The sequence below is a fragment of the Daucus carota genome, chromosome 9 (assembly GCF_001625215.2).
Source record: "Daucus carota subsp. sativus chromosome 9, DH1 v3.0, whole genome shotgun sequence".
Lineage (NCBI taxonomy): Eukaryota > Viridiplantae > Streptophyta > Magnoliopsida > Apiales > Apiaceae > Daucus > Daucus carota.
The window spans coordinates 39,907,142-39,923,590 of NC_030389.2; the positions used below are offsets into that span (position 1 = coordinate 39,907,142).

The 16,449-nt window shown below is 34.1% G+C and overlaps 4 protein-coding genes across 6 annotated transcripts; 3 read left to right on the forward strand and 1 right to left on the reverse strand.

The window, feature by feature from the left end:
- The first annotated feature begins 1,118 nt into the window (after positions 1–1,118).
- Positions 1,119–2,826, forward strand: LOC108200484 (uncharacterized). The gene is made up of 2 exons (XM_017368655.2): positions 1,119–1,218; positions 2,433–2,826. The coding sequence occupies exons 1-2, from the start codon at positions 1,119–1,121 to the stop codon at positions 2,555–2,557; spliced, it is 225 nt and encodes a 74-aa protein (XP_017224144.1). The 3' UTR covers positions 2,558–2,826.
- A 148-nt stretch (positions 2,827–2,974) lies between these two features.
- Positions 2,975–7,658, forward strand: LOC108200483 (peroxidase 24-like). Of its 3 annotated transcripts, none has more exons than XM_017368653.2 (5): positions 2,975–5,889; positions 5,986–6,100; positions 6,216–6,413; positions 6,704–6,869; positions 7,045–7,658. In XM_017368653.2, the coding sequence occupies exons 1-5, from the start codon at positions 5,885–5,887 to the stop codon at positions 7,446–7,448; spliced, it is 888 nt and encodes a 295-aa protein (XP_017224142.1). In that variant the 5' UTR covers positions 2,975–5,884; the 3' UTR covers positions 7,449–7,658. The 3 variants fall into 3 exon arrangements, with proteins under 3 accessions (XP_017224142.1, XP_017224143.1, XP_063941111.1); XM_017368654.2 differs by having other exon boundaries at positions 5,995–6,100; XM_064085041.1 differs by having other exon boundaries at positions 2,975–6,100.
- A 1,763-nt stretch (positions 7,659–9,421) lies between these two features.
- LOC108201623 (pentatricopeptide repeat-containing protein At1g62930, chloroplastic-like) lies at positions 9,422–10,918 on the reverse strand. The gene has a single exon (XM_017369911.2). It carries the CDS (start codon positions 10,916–10,918, stop codon positions 9,422–9,424), a length of 1,497 nt encoding a protein of 498 aa, XP_017225400.2.
- Positions 10,919–11,863: 945 nt separating this feature from the next.
- LOC108202200 (peroxidase 24-like) lies at positions 11,864–14,066 on the forward strand. The gene is made up of 4 exons (XM_017370589.2): positions 11,864–12,542; positions 12,658–12,855; positions 13,122–13,287; positions 13,467–14,066. Exons 1-4 carry the CDS (start codon positions 12,327–12,329, stop codon positions 13,868–13,870), a joined length of 984 nt encoding a protein of 327 aa, XP_017226078.1. The 5' UTR covers positions 11,864–12,326; the 3' UTR covers positions 13,871–14,066.
- The last annotated feature ends 2,383 nt before the right edge of the window (positions 14,067–16,449 follow it).

Below are 16,449 nucleotides of genomic sequence, written 5' to 3' on the forward strand. Positions count from 1 at the left end.
CTAGAATGGAACAAGGTAGATTGGAGCAAGCTAGAATGGAACAAGGTAGATTGGAGTAAGTTAGAATGGAACAAGGAAGGAAAATCTGATTGTTTTATTCTCCTTGCGCCAAGAACAAGGAAGGAATTGTTCCTTGCGCCGAGAACAAGGAAGGAATTGCTTCCTTGCGCCAAGAATGGAACAAGGAAGGAATTGCTTCCTTGCGCCAAGATTGGAACAAGGAAGGAATTGTTCCTTGCGCCGAGAACAAGGAAGGAAATTCTGATTATTATTCTTTCCTTGCGCCAAGAACAAGGAAGGAATTAATTAACCTTTATTCTTTCCTTGCACCAAGAACAAGGAAGCTTTGTTCTGATTGGTTGAAACCTTCCTTGCGCCAAGAGCAAGCACCAGCTGAGTTTGTCCCCCAAAATCTATAAATAGAGGCTTTGTGTTTCATTTTGAACACACAACTACAACTATCCACATTACACACTTTGTAAAGTGCACACACTACACACATACGAGAGTTTAGATAGAAGATCTGTTTTGATAGGCGTTTGTGTGTAGAGTGTATTGTAGTCTCTGCAGCCAACCTTCAGGTTTGGATTTATAGCACCTTCGAGGTATTTATCAATATACAGATATACCTTGGAAAATATTGTGTGTTGGTTTAATATTTTCATATCCTCAGAAACCGACCCGATATATATCCGGAACACGAAACCCATTACAGAACTGCAATTTGTTTATCCGCAAGATTCGAAAGAATTTTAAATTGTAGTGAGTATCGTATTCAACCCCCCTCTTACGATACTTTGGACCTAACAAACTACACAGTCAATATATTAAAAACTGTGTGAACAAAATAAACAAAACTTTTGTGAAAATAAAATTTTGAACTTAATATATCCGATTAAATCTGAACTAAAATCAAACTCTTCCGATTGTTCATAATAAAAATATAAAAAATTTAAACGTGCCGTAAGGCCCGAACTCACAAGTGGTAGTGACATTTTGTAAATTAGCAGGTCGGGTCGGGCTTTGTAATTGATAGCTGAGCTGAGCTCCATAAAGTTGCAAGAACAGTTAGTTATAGTGTGAATTGCTGCTGTTGATTCATCTAAAGAGAAAGAAGGATGAAAAAGATTAAATTTTTAGATTGGTATGTTAAGATAGGTGTTGCAGCAGCCATTGTTGGTGGTGGTATGGAGCTTTTCATGATCAAAACTGGCTTCTGTATGTCTCTCTCTCTCTCTCCCCCCTCCCATCTCTCTCTCTCTCTCTCCCATCTCTCTCTCTCCCCCCCCCCCCATTTCTACTATTAAAGCTTCAATTTTTACTATTTGTATATCATTTAACATATACCCACTTGTTCATAAACGTGTTTGTGTTGGATATATATTTTTTCAATTGATTACTGTACATTGACGGGAAACCTTATTGTTCTGATATGAAATTTATTTAATTGGTCATGATTTTCTGAATTGTTAGTGTATGTGGATATAGATATTGAAGGCCTAATATAACAATAAAGGGGTGTATCAATGCGATTTATTGGTTGGGTTCAGAAAAATTATGTTTTCCTAGTTTTGAAAGTCTCGAGCAGCGAGTGCTAGATACCTTTGCGACTAGTTAAATGATAAAAACGGGTATAGAAGGATTTGACATTTGTAGAGTTATATAGTTCTTGAGTAGCTAGTGTTGGATACCTAGGTGGCTATTAAATGTAAATTCGATATTGCCTCGGTTAGGTAATTATCTTTTCAGTAACTTTGGTAGATGCATGTATGTGGAGTTTACCATAATTTGGCGTAAGTCGTTTATTGAACATTCAATCTTAAATACAGAGATTTGCTCATTTAACAATTGAGGTTCACCTTAACTCATTAAAAAAGCTCGAGTCACACAGAATAAGAATTTCTCTAGTCAACTCATATTACAGCCCTAAATATACATGTTAAAGAATGTTCCATAGCCACAGTTCTATCCAACTATTGTGGTGAATTGGTAATACTGGATGCCAATTAGTTGGAAGTTCAGTAAAATGTTTGTTGAAGTAACTATGATTGCCCTCAAATAATTTACATCTCATAGGGTGAGCAAAAAATTACAAGTAACTCTAAGTATGGCGATGGTTAGAAAGTACCGTGGAAGTTGTGATAATTGTCTGCCAAAGAGTTTAATAACATCTCACATATGAGTAATTCCACCTCCCATTGTTACGCAAATAGGTTGGATATTGAATATAACCAACGATGACTGTATTATTCATTTATCTAAGAAACTAAGTATTATAGTAAAATACTATAAGATTTTTAAATTTACAATGTGGCTTTTGATTTGGAAGTGATGATTGTTTATATTATATAAAGAAATAATTTCTTAACAAAAGTATTTTTTTTGTTTAAAAATAATTTATTCTGAGGTACTTAATTTTTTCAATTGTGCAGATGACAAAGTAACTGAGTTGGAAGCAGAGAAAAGAGCTTGGGAAAATTCCCCCGAAGCCGAAGCTAGGAGAGAAGCTCTCAACCCTTGGAGACACCTTGATACCCCTGCAAAGAAGAGTTCCTAGTTGCGCTTATCTGGTTCGTTGTTTCGCTGAAGTCCTTTATTGATGCGGTGTGAAACATATAAAATGAAGAGCATGCTTGATGGGTCAAAATTATAAAAACAGTTGGCCTAGTACTACACTTTTCAAGATTTAAATTGTTTTCTTACTGGTAATCTTATACTGCCTGATTAATCCTTACTTTGGAGGCAATATCTAGTTTGCTTGGAAATTGACTGTCGTGCAGAATTATTTTCTCTCATAAGTCTTGCAATATGGAAATCTGTTTGACATGGTGAGATCATGTAATAACCACCGATAGATGCAACAAAAAAATCACAAACCTTTGTAGACAGTTATATGAATGATATGTTATACAAATTACAATATTTTTCTTGAATGAATAATTTTTTATAAAACTTATTTTTATCAAAACATTCATTCCCTTCAATCCATCCAATATTTTCCCCTCTCTTGTAATTCAAATATGAACAGAGCCTGAGTATAAAAAACATTGTTGGAGTTGACAATGTACTAATTCACTATGAGCCACATTGTTTATATTATATTTAGTAGCTACTAGGAGACTTTTGGAAATGTTCTCAATTAATAAATATACCCATGATACTTTAATAGGGAAAGGAGAGCTCTTAAATATTTGAGGAGAAGTTAGGAGGCTCTTGTAGCGTAGTTTCTATAGACAATCTTACTCAAAATATAGGTAAAGAGCTTGATTTTTTTTTGGGGGGGAACTTTCTGGAGATGCACCTAAAAGTGGGGAGACGTTCTTTATGTATATGGATTAGGGAGGGAATTATTGAAATTCCACTAGGCCTTGTATATATAATTTTAACAATTCTCCTGGGGTCAGCCCCTGCCTGGTTCCGTCACTGCTTAGGGATCCCAAAATGAGGCTCATATGAGGCATAAAGATCAGCAATATTTTTCCTTTTTATGTCTGCACTTTTGTTTCATCTGGAGTCGTTTACAAAAATTGTTGAAGGAAATAAGAGAGATTCTTTTCTCTGGGACCTCTGGAAAGGATAATACCAGATAGAAGATGTTGCAAGTTACAGACAAATTGAGCAGCAGGGATGTGATAAGTAATTGCCAAATCTGTAATCCATGTTGAAATTCATTTACAATGACTTGAAGAATAGAGTCTCTATAATGTTAGAGAGCCTAAGTTTGCACATGTTTAGTTTGAAAGAGTGCAGACCCAAGATGGCAAGGTAAGCCATCGCCCATTAGTGATGAGAAGGAATTTGAGGCGGGGAGGCCCATTAGTGATGAGAAGGAATTTGAGGCGGGGAGGCGGGGAGGGTTACATGAGAAATTTTATCAAGTCAATGGTAAGAAAATATCAGTTGACAGGACTTGAGGCTGACAGGTGCGGAACAAAAGTACATATGTAAGTTTCTGTTGTAGACTCTATTTGGCTCTCTCATGGAAGGGGAAGACATGGCAAGTCAACATTAGAATTTAGACCTCCTTCTCTAGTTTGTTCAGTGGCCATATATAGTAGCAGACCAGCAGCAATGTGTGTGTCTGTCTTCTTTTAGTTTTGCTTTCCTATGCATTCTGGATTCAGCTCTTTCGAAATTTGTAGATTTTATTACAAGCCGTCTGAGAGCTTTTGGATGGATTTTCATGCTCGATGGGTCAGGATTGAGGACAAGTTTTTTGTTGTTGTTACATATGAATTTTTACAAACTCGAATAACTCACAAATAATTTGATTCGCCACTATTACTTTCTAACGCCTGCCGAGGGAGTAGTTTCACAGTGGCTAATAACCAAAGAAATTTATGTTCTTTCATCGCTTCAATTCTCCCACACGAAAACGCATCGAATTTCAGTGCATTTTTCAGCGAGCCGGTTTACTTCTTCCGTCTCATTCAATTCTATACCGTATTTTTAACACTATTTTTAAAAAAATAAAATTAAAACACTGAATTTTTAGAAAAACACTGAATTTTTGTTTTGAAGAATATTTTTAAAAATAATTCGTAAAACTATATCTTATAAGAGCTTTAAACTCCGTGTTGAGCCCTCATCTGACATATAATAGTTTGTGAATTTAATTAAGCAATAAACAATAATTGTATATGCATGTTATGTTAAATCATAAACGCAGACAACTCTGAGACTTGATGCTACCCTAAACGGAACACGTCCAATGATACACAAATGTCCACTTTTAAACAATGTTGTTAGCCTTTGACATTCCTTAATAAACTATGTAGTGTAAAGATATTCCCCTATTAAGTATTCAGATATTCAGAGCTGGGAGGTGTAAACTCTAATTAAGTAATGAAGTTCATTGCATGCTTATCTACATTCATCTATCCAACAGATTAAATATTCCCAGATTAAATTCTATTTGCATGAGGATTTATGCTTAGATTCACAGAATTTTGTACTGTCGAATTTCGTTCTCAGACATTGAAATTACACTGATAGGAAACCTCTGAAGTCATGTTTTTATGTCTAAGCTTGCTGCTATAACCATTGTAATCATGAATGTACCATAGTCCACATAAATTTTGTTAGCAGAGGCCAATATGAGCCATGAAGGACCTTGATGTGTGAATAATACCGGATCTAGAGCGTGTTTGCTTGGCTTATATGACTGGGATTTACACCATTTTCGGCTTAAAGTCATATAAGCCATTCTAGACATATAAGCACTTCTGCTTCTTTTGCCAAACAGTATGCAAGAAGCAGAAGCAACTTAAAGTGCTAAAAAAAGCTATAAGATGGTTTGCCAAACAGGCCCACAATGGAATCTTTAGGCACAAATTTAAAGGACAAACTCTGAAATCCCCAGTTCGTTTTGATGCATAACAAAAATATTGGAACTGAAACTATATAAATTTACTGTCTAGAACTAGAATTGTCTGCCTCAGGACTCAGGACTCAGGGTATGTCTACAAGGACTCAGGTTGAATCAGTATGAGCCGGATGTACAATAGCAGCTTTAAAGATTTTATGGCTTCGTAAGTTATTTTACATCTGATCAAGTACAAATTCATATTTGTGTTGAGATAATCTACATGCTTGATTCCAGGAGAATGCACTGAGGCCAGCAATTTCCCAGATGGAATGAAAGTAGACCTTATTATTGATTCAATGATTGAAAAACTAGTTGTTATTCTAACTCAATCATATTATTCCATACTACATTAATGTGATACATTTTCTTGTATATAATGGAAGCATCTCTGCAATAAAAACTCAAATAGTCAAAGTTGATGTTTGCATGGGATGCCTATATAAGCAGTTTGAATCAGGTCATTCAAACACATCAACATTTTTCAAGTAAAGAGAGTTCAGTGATAAAGAGTTCAAAATGAGGTCAAGTTTCATGTTTTTGCTTCTTGCTCTTGTACTGGTCAATACTGTTATGGTTTGCAATGGGAAAAAGCTGCTGAAAATGAAGTACTATCGCAGAACTTGCAGTTCAGTTGAATCGATTGTGAGGGATATTACATGGAGAAAAGTTGCAGAAAACGCGAGTTTTGCACCAAAGCTGTTGAGGCTTCATTACCATGATTGCTTTGTCAGGGTATGCTTATAAGTATCTGGTATTACATAATTCTAAATATAATTGTAAAGACGTTTTTTGCATACATGCATAACCTTGCAGTGATGATCGAAAAATGTTTTGCATGCATATGCAGGGTTGTGATGCATCAATATTGTTGGATTCAACTGATGATCAGAATAAAGATAATGAGAAGGCTGCAGGACCAAACAGATCTTTGTCAGGGTATGAATTTATTGACGAAATAAAGGCGAAACTTGAAGAAGAGTGCCCTGGAGTTGTGTCATGTGCTGATATTCTTGCATTAGCTGCTCGCGATGCTGTCTCTTATCAAGTAAGATCACTGATGCAAAACCACATTATAACTATAGGGAGAGATTAGCTACAAATACCGTAAACTACAAACTCTACAAAGGTGCTGGGATTAACTTAACTTTGAATCCAGAATTCTTATTTATTTTTATAAAAAACTAGATGTACAATTTAATAACACAAATTTACCAAAATATAGATATTATTGGCTGGTTCTTAGGTTGATTTCAGTTTGTATATGAACTACCCCCTCGTATATTTATGCGTGTGAGAGATGGTGATATTGATGAGATTGAATTCTTCTGCATGTAGTTCCAGAGACCAATGTGGAAAGTTTTCACTGGGAGGAAAGACGGAAGAGTTTCACTCGCCTCTGAAGCTTCAGCAAACATGCCATCAGCATCTTCTAATTTAACCACTCTTCTTGCCAAATTTCAACCTCATGGCCTCGACATGATGGACCTTGTAACGCTTTCAGGTACAGTCAAGATAAGACCAATATTATTATCTGTATACCAGAGTAACATATACATTTCCGTAGTTAAACACTTAAACTGCACAACTCTAAAATTCAAAGTTCTGAGTAATTTTCCTAATTTCAACTGAACAACAAACTCTGTAGTACTGATTAATCAAGTAATGTCATATTGCAGGAGCACATTCAATAGGAACCACGCGATGTGTTTTGCTATCCAGACGACTGTACAATTTCACAGGACGCGGTGATACTGATCCTTCACTGGATCCAGAATACGCAGAAACCTTAAAAAAAATCTGCCCGATTCCTCTAAATCCAGCAACACGTGTAGAAATGGATCCTCAAAGCTCAGGCTCATTTGATAGTCATTATTTCCAAGCTGTGAACCAACACAAAGGCATGTTTGTATCTGACGCAGCATTACTCACTGACCAGCAATCAGCACAGATGGCTCAAGTTTTAGAGAACCCTGTCGTATTCATTGCCAGGTTTGCTCACTCAATGAAGAAAATGAATGAAATAATTACACTGGCATATGGTGAAGGAGAGGTGAGGAAGAATTGCCGAGTTGTTAATTAATGCAAGTGATAATTAGTTGTTTCTTGCAAGTGTAATCCATTTTTTCTTGTTTAAAAATTTGTTATGTTCTTGTGCACAACATGTATAGTGTAGAAGATCTGGCAACCTGCCTGTCAACAGATCTTGAGTTGCATTTCCTGGCCTTCAAGCAAAAATATTTATTATTGACTCACACTATAAATGAACTCAATATTAATTTCCACATAACAAGAGTGAAATAGATTATTTTCTTTTACTGGTAATCAATATCCCTCCTGTACACGAGAGTACTTGAACACTATGCCATTAAATATATCTTTCATAATATACAAACACCTTTATTATGACATTAAAGATTAGTTAAAACTTAATATATGCATCTTTAAATTGAATTTTCTAAGACAAGAATTATTTTAAATCAACATAATTATTTATCAATGAAATTATATTATACAAAATTTTAAGAATAATTTTTTATTAACATAAATAATTAGTAAGCTCAAGTAAAAGAAGTACTCTCTCCATATTGTCTTATAAGTCTCTCCATTTTCTTTATAAGCAAAAAATATTATTTTTATTTTTTCATAAATGATAATAATTATTTTATATTTTTATTCATATAAAATTATAAAAATAATATATTTAAATAGGTAGTCAAAGCATTTATCTAAAAAATAAACAAATGTTATATAAAACAGATATCTGACAAAAAATGATAATTATCAAAAAGTTCACAATAAAAAAAATTGGTATAGATGTATGTAGTTAGTTGCTCCAAAATTATGACCAGCCTGTTAGTACTCTAATTGATGTAGAAATTAGGATAATTGGAGTATAAATAAGCCGCTAAAAAATTGATGTAGAAATTAAAACTAAACTACTATTGCAAAAATAGGGGAATTTGTCAGAGGATGGATGATTAGTAGCTGCTGCTAACCTTCGATGACTGGCATATACAATAACTGGAAGGCAAAATCATAAGTATCATTGTTTCATTGTAATGATGGTGGATAACAGTTAATTGAGGCCGATAACACCTAGTACGAGGTCTTACTTGGAGCATTTTGTCTAACACAAGAATAGCACCACGGAACTAATATAACCGACCATTTTTCTTACAAAGTAACTGTTTAAGTTGCGGATGTGGTATCCATGAAGGATTGAAGGAGTTAGGAGTGTAGGGGGTTTTGGGATCAGGGTCAGATCAAGTGGAGAAAAGAGAAAGTGGATTAATCTTATGGAACTAGTGATAGCCTTGGTCATTGTCTTTCTACTTTCTTCAACCATAATCTACCATCTTCACAATGTTCTTATAATTTTACAATAATAGTTGCAGATAGGTGTATATGTAGTTGCATAAAATATTTTTGAATAAACAAACTTGACGGGAGGCATTTTCTAAAAACAAATTTGTGACTACAGTAAAACTGAAAACAAGTTTAATATTATATAAACAGTAGTTTCTATAATTTCCCTTTCTATTAGAAGAAATTTTAAAACCACATACAGATGATGAACAAAATACATAATATCAAGTATTTATTGTAACTGTTCTTGCTGCACTAAACCTAAACACTACCTTCTACAACTATAAACTAACCCTACAGTAAAGAAAAATCCAAGTAGATTATGATAATAGATAAGAAACTTACAAGAAAGTGCAAGTAAATAATAATTTTTACACCGGATGAACAGATTCCAGTATGTACCATGCAGAGCAAGAATAGAAGGTCCGATAATATATAGGTGGTATGCATCTCCCAAGAAACCAGCTCTTTGTTAAAAAAAACAGATGCTCTACCACACTTCTCGTTTTATGAAAAGATGCAAATACAACACTGCCACCAGTTCGAAATTTGATATTCAACAAAAATACATTCTATTATCTCTAATATCACAATTGCTATTTATTTAAAATTTTGTAGCACACTATTACGAAGTTCTGGCAATTTAAAAGTATTTTGCACCTTAATAGAACTCTCTCATTGATGTACTCAAGGCATGAACTTCTTCTGCAAAGCAAGGAGCGCGGGGTCCTGCTCTTTCAATTGCAGCAAATCGAAGAGCATGGAGGTGGTAGAGGCATCTGCTTTGAAACCATGAGCAATCATCTCATCTATAAGCACACAACCTCCATCATACATCTTATTCTTAAAGCAGCTGCGGATAAGAGTGTTGTAGGTAACTTCATTAGGCAAGCAATTGTGCTCTTCCATTTCCAAAAGTATTCTATATGCTTCATCCAGCAACCCTTCTTGACAGAATCCTTGTATCATACTGTTGTAGGTTATGACACTAGGCCGTAAACCCTTTAAAAGAATTTTTTGAAAAAGGTTTCTTGCTTCATCAACTTTGCCGTCCTTGAACAATCCATGAATCAGAATGTTATAAATGCATATGTCAGGAACTAAGCGACATGACTCCATCTTGTGAAACATGGTAATCGCTTCACCAACAAGTCCATTCCAGCAAAGTCCATGAAGCAAGATACTGCATGTCACTATATTCAGTTTTACACTTTGGTTTAACATTTTCTTATAAAACTTATGTGCTTCATCAAGCCTACGTGTACGAAATAACCCATCCAAAATAGTATTGTACGTTTCAACTGTAGGTGTTAAACCTTTCAGGGGCATTTCTTCTAAGAGATGTATTGCTGTGTCTACTTTCATCTTCTTACAATAACCATTGATCAATGTATTATAGGTCTGAGTGTCTGGCAAAATCCCCTCAATTCTTATTGTTTCAAGCACTGCTAATGCTTTATCCAATTCTCCCCGCAAGCAGTATCCATCCATTAGCGTATTATATGTGACTACATCTGGAGGTTGGCCTCTTCGAAGCATCAAATCTATCAGATGTTCAGCATCTTTGACCTTTCCATCTCTGGCATGTGCATCAACCAATATATTATAAGTACGCTTATTTGGAGAAATTTTGTGTCTGTCCATATCTTTCAACAATAGTGTTATATCTTCCCATCGGTTAAGGTTGCACATACCATGAGTTAATGAGTTATAGGATACAACACTTGGTTGAATGCTTTTGTCACTCATTTCGGCAAGAAGACCCAGAGCTTCATCAACTAATCTGTCTTTGGACAAACTATCAATAACAGTGTTGTAAGTTACTACATCCGGCATACAACTTTTGTTCTCCATGTATCTAAGCAACATCATAGCCTGGGAAGTGTTCCCTGTTTTGCAGAGGCCGTCAATAATGGTGTTAAAGATAACTGCATTGGGCTCAACTTGATTGTGCTTGAGAAGGTTCTTGAAGAGAAGCTCAGCCTCAAGAAACTTGTCCTGGGAAATGAGTCCCCTAAGAAGAGTTGTGTAGGTAACAACATTCGGGACAAAACCACGTTTAAAGATGGCAGCCAACAGCGTAAAGCCATAATCAACTCGTTTTAAGTGACAACAACAGTTAATGACAGTACTATAAGTAAATATATCAACAGTAATGTTAAAAGAGCACATCATCATCTTCATCGTCTTGTGGTTGCCCTTATAGAAACTCCGCTCCTCTGTTGTTTCTTTAAAGGAGACTGCTGCTTCTAAAGCAACATATCCTTTGCATTTTGAACTGCTGGTAATGCATTTAAAATTTATGATTCTGCTCCCTCTGTTTTGAAATATAAATCTTTTGATTTTTTGGCACACATTTCTAAATTGTTTGACCGTATAGTTAAAATCATTATTTTTGAAATTTATTTTTTTAAATAAAAATATATGATTGATATTATATTTCAGGAAAAAAAAATTTGATGTAGAAACTATGTAGTTTTAAGATATTCTCCTATTAAGTATTCAGATATTCAGAGCTGGGAGGTTGTGAACTCTGATTTAAGTAATCAAGTTCATTGCATGCTTATCTACATTCATCTATCCAACAGATTAAATATTCCCAGATTAAATTCTATTTGCATGAGGATTTATGCTTAGATTCACAGAATTTTGTACTGTCCGAATTTCGTACTGACATTGAAATTACATGATAGAATACCTCTGAAGTTATGTTTTTATGTCTAAGCTTGCTAGTTGCTGCTATAACCATTGTAAATTTGTAATCATGAATGTACCATAGTCCACATAATTTTTGTTAGCAGAGGCCAATATGAGCCGGAGAAGGACCTTGATGTGTGAATAATACCAGGTCTAGAGCGAGCGTGTTTGCTTGGCTTATATGACTGGGCTTTACACCATTTTCGGCTTAAAGTCATATAAGCCATTCTAGACATATAAGCACTTCTGCTTCTTTTGCCAAACAGTATGCAAGAAGCAGAAGCAACTTAAAGTGCTAAAAAAAGCTATAAGTTGGTTTGCCATACAGGCCCACAATTGAATCTTTAGGCACGAATTTAAAGGACAAACTCTGAAATCCCCTTTGTTTTGATGCATAACAAAAATATTGAAACTGAAACTATAAAAATATACTGTCTAGAACTAGAATTGTCTGCCTCAGGGCTCAGGGTATGTCTACAAGGACTCGGGTGAATCAGTATGATCCGGATGTACAATAGCAGCTTTGTAGATATTATAGCTTTCGTAAGTTATTTTACATCTGATTAAGTACAAATTCATAGTTGTGTTGAGGTAATCTACATGCTTGATTTAAGGGGCATGCACTGAGGCCAGCAATTTCCCAGATGGAATGAAAGTAGACCTTATTAATTGATTCAATGATTGAAAAACTAGTTGTTATTCTAACTCAATCATATTATTCCATACTAGATTAATGTAATACATTTTCTTATGTAATGGAAGCATCTCTGCAATAAAAACTCAAATAGTCAAAGTTGATGTTTGCATGGGATGCCTATATAAGCAGTTTGAATCAGGTCATTCAAACACATCAACATTTTTCAAGTAAAGAGAGTTCAGTGATAAAGAGTTCAAAATGAGGTCAAGTTTCATGTTTTTGCTTCTTGCTCTTGTACTGGTCAATACTGTTATGGTTTGCAATGGGAAAAAGCTGCTGAAAATGAAGTACTATCGCAGAACTTGCAGTTCAGTTGAATCGATTGTGAGGGATATTACATGGAGAAAAGTTGCAGAAAACGCGAGTTTTGCACCAAAGCTGTTGAGGCTTCATTACCATGATTGCTTTGTCAGGGTATGCTTATAAGTATCTGGTATTACATAATTCTAGAAATAATTGTGAAGACGTTTTTTGCATATATGCATAGCCTTGCAGTGATGATCGAATAATGTTTTGCATGCATATGCAGGGTTGTGATGCATCAATATTGTTGGATTCAACTGATGATCAGAATAAAGATAATGAGAAGGCTGCAGGACCAAACAGATCGTTGTCAGGGTATGAATTTATTGATGAAATAAAGGCGAAACTTGAAGAAGAGTGCCCTGGAGTTGTGTCTTGTGCTGATATTCTTGCATTAGCTGCTCGCGATGCTGTCTCATATCAAGTAAGATCACTGATGCACAAGCAAATTATAACTATGGGGAGAGATTAGCTACAAATACCGTAAACTGTGTAACTTTGAATCCAGAATTTTTATTTATTTCTATAAAAAAATAAATGTACAATTTAATAACACAGATTTACCAAAATATAGATATTATTGACTGGTTCTTAGGTTGATTTCAGTTTGTATATGAACTACCCCTCGTATATATATAAATGCGTGTGAGAGATGGTGATATTGATGAGATTGAATTCTTCTGCATGTAGTTCCAGAGACCAATGTGGAAAGTTTTCACTGGGAGGAAAGACGGAAGAGTTTCGCTCTCCTCTGAAGCTTCAGCAAACATGCCTTCAGCATCTTCTAATCTAACCACTCTTCTTACCAAATTTCAAACTCATGGCCTCGACATGATGGACCTTGTAACGCTTTCAGGTACAGTCAATATAACACCGATATTATCATCTGGTATACTAGAGTAACATATACATTTCCCTAGTTACAACTGCACAGCTCTAAAATTCAAACTTCTGAGCAATTTTGAGCAATTTTCCTAATTTCAACTGAACAACAAACACTGTAGTACTGATCAATCAAGTAATTTCATATTGCAGGAGCACATTCAATAGGAACCACTAGATGTGTTTTGCTATCTAGAAGACTGTACAATTTCACAGGACGCGGTGACACTGATCCCTCACTGGATCCAGAGTACGCAGAAACCTTAAAAAAAATCTGCCCGATTCCTCTAAATCCAGCAACACGTGTAGAAATGGATCCTCAAAGCTCAGGCTCATTTGATAGTCATTATTTCCAAGCTGTTAACCAACATAAAGGCATGTTTGTATCCGACGCAGCATTACTCACTGACCAGCAATCAGCACAGATGGCTCGAGTTCTAGAGAACCCTGTGGTATTCATTGCCAGGTTTGCCAAATCAATGAAGAAAATGAATGAAATAATCACACTGGCATATGGTGAAGGAGAGGTGAGGAAGAATTGCCGAGTTGTTAATTAATGCAAGCCATAATTTGTTGTTTCTTGCAAGTGTAATTGATTTTTTCTTCTTGTTTAATAATTTATTACTGTTCTTGGCGCACATGTATAGTGTAGAAGATCTGGCAACCTGCCTGTCAACAGATCTTGAGTTGCATTTCCTAGCCTTCAAGCAAAAATATTTGTTATTGCTCACAATATGACTAAAGTTTTACATATATCTTCCTCTCGATATTAAATTTTACATAGCAAGAGTGCAAGACTAAGCATACATAGTATACAACTCAACTCCGAGGTATCAGTTTGTGTAGCTTTAAGATGTTGGTTAAAATAGTGTTTTGTTTTTGTTTAAATTATTATGGTGATATTTTATGTAGTTGTTTAGTGAGTGGTAAATAAGATATATTTTTTTTTTTGAAACGGGTAAATAAGATATATTGATAACAGTAAAAAATATAATTTTTAATTGAAAAACATAAAGAATAAACTTTTACTGGTAACCAAATATCCCTGGGTACTGGAGAGTACTTGAACACTAGTTTTAGGAGAAACAACTGCCATTTTTATATCATTATCGAGTTATACCCCCATTTCTTAAAGAACAACTCTTTCTTGTTAAAATGTCAGATCCTTTTTCCTCTTTTCCTCTTTTGTATTATTTAATACAGTTTGATATTAAAACGGTAATAATTAAAAATAATATATAATAATATAAAAATATCTCTAATTATATATATAAACACTTTAGTGTGATATTAAGATTAGTTAAAACTTAAAACGTGTATTTTCAAATTTAATTATTTAAGACAAGAATTATTGAAATCAACATAAATATTTATTAATGAAATTATATTGTACCAAATTTTATTAACATAAATTATTAGAAAGCTCAAGTAAATGAAGTGCTCTCTCCATTTTATTTTATAAGCAAAAAATACCATCTTTAAAATTTTCTTTTCAAGAATTATAATAATTATTTTATATTTTTGTTCATAAAAATAATTTAGAATTGATAGTCAAAGAGTTTGTCAAAAAATTAAACAACTTATAATTGGAAAATTATAGCTCAAATTATATACATTGTAATATGAATTTTATCCCACATCAAAATTAGAAAAACCAATATTAGATTTGAATCATTCTTATAAATATATTTTGCCTTTATTAAACTCAATTAATAGTTTCGCTTGGACTTAACTAGTTTGAAATGACTTAATTAGTTTGAAATAGTATGTAACCAATTTTTTAATTATAAAATAAATTAATAAAACATAATGTAAATTTGTTTAGATGCATGTGGTTAGTTGCTCCTAAATTATTTACAATTTTTTTTTCAAGTACACAAATTAATATAACAAAAAAAAGCATCTATAACCTAAATAGGGGAATAAGGATCAAGTAAATATCATTAATTGTTAGTGGTAAAATAATTTTTATAATTACATAAGGTGATAAAAAATAATTATTCTGAATAAAAATTCAAACAAAATATAAAATTTGGAAAAAGCGTGTCTCAATTGCTATTTTTTATATTAAATATTCTTAATAAATTTAATTTGTGATCTAAATTTTTTGCAACCGAAGTATTTCATCTGGTCCAAGTTAAACCGAAACAAAAAGAAAATAAAGGTTATGATTTTGTTTTCTCCCAGACTACCTGATACAAATTGTATTTAAGTCTTTTCTATACAGTTTGGGCAAGGAGGGAGTATTCTCTGGTATTTGAAATGAGTAACTGCATTAACTAACTCTTTTGAAATTATAAAAACTGCTTTCCTACGCCTAGTTATTTATCACCAAGTCACAAATGTGCACATCTCTGTTTCACAAAACAATGCCACTGTGGAAAAGGAAGAAGAAGACTCAAGACAAAGTAAGTTATACATACTCCTAGAATTTTCATCCATCTGGCGGAAAAAGTTGATAGTATTCTGCATCATACGTATAGGGACCGGACCCTTCTTTCTTGCTACTTGCGTTTTGTTTAATTATTTTGTTTTTCGTTCTCGATTTTCTGCAGTATGTAATGGTAGAGTTTCATGTGTGGATGCATTGTGCCGGATGTGAAAGAACTGTTGCCAAAGTCATTTCCAAAATCAAAGGTTGGTTAAGCATTGGCACCACATGATGTGTCTTGTGTAATGTGGTTTAAGGTTTTTCGGGTTTTGTTAAAACCTTTTGTTTTGATTTGATTGGTTTTCTTGGTTTTGGTTTGATCAAAGGGGTGGAGACATTTACGACGGATATCATACGACATCAAGTTACTATAATAGGCCGAATCAATCCAGAGAAAGTTGCAAAGAGAATAAAGAAGAAGACGGGGAAGATTGCTGATATATTGAGTTTGAAAGAGTACACGGAGGGCTTCAAGAACGATGAAGATTCATTCTTGGAAGAAATGATTCAGAAGCAATTTATAGATTCTCTGATAATTGAATATGTCGGTCCTAGTGAAGCATACTTGTTGTTCAGTGATGAGAATGCAAATGCATGCTCAATCATGTAGAATGTATGAACGATATAGAATATGGTTTTGTGTAATTCTGCGTTTGGTTCGGAAATAAACTGGGGAAATGACCTTTGAAATATATGAACTGCCAA

Excerpts from the sequence above, each read along its gene's own strand:
- LOC108201623 (XM_017369911.2), bottom strand. The coding sequence starts at position 10,918 with ATGAAGATGATGATGTGCTCTTTTAACATTACTGTTGATATATTTACT.
- LOC108200484 (XM_017368655.2), top strand. The coding sequence starts at position 1,119 with ATGAAAAAGATTAAATTTTTAGATTGGTATGTTAAGATAGGTGTTGCA. Across the intron at positions 1,219-2,432 it reads CATGATCAAAACTGGCTTCT|ATGACAAAGTAACTGAGTTG; the intron begins GTATGTCTCTCT and ends TCAATTGTGCAG.
- LOC108200483 (XM_064085041.1), top strand. The coding sequence starts at position 5,885 with ATGAGGTCAAGTTTCATGTTTTTGCTTCTTGCTCTTGTACTGGTCAAT. Across the intron at positions 6,414-6,703 it reads GCGATGCTGTCTCTTATCAA|TTCCAGAGACCAATGTGGAA; the intron begins GTAAGATCACTG and ends TTCTGCATGTAG. Across the intron at positions 6,870-7,044 it reads GGACCTTGTAACGCTTTCAG|GAGCACATTCAATAGGAACC; the intron begins GTACAGTCAAGA and ends GTCATATTGCAG.
- LOC108202200 (XM_017370589.2), top strand. The coding sequence starts at position 12,327 with ATGAGGTCAAGTTTCATGTTTTTGCTTCTTGCTCTTGTACTGGTCAAT. Across the intron at positions 12,543-12,657 it reads ACCATGATTGCTTTGTCAGG|GGTTGTGATGCATCAATATT; the intron begins GTATGCTTATAA and ends ATGCATATGCAG. Across the intron at positions 13,288-13,466 it reads GGACCTTGTAACGCTTTCAG|GAGCACATTCAATAGGAACC; the intron begins GTACAGTCAATA and ends TTCATATTGCAG.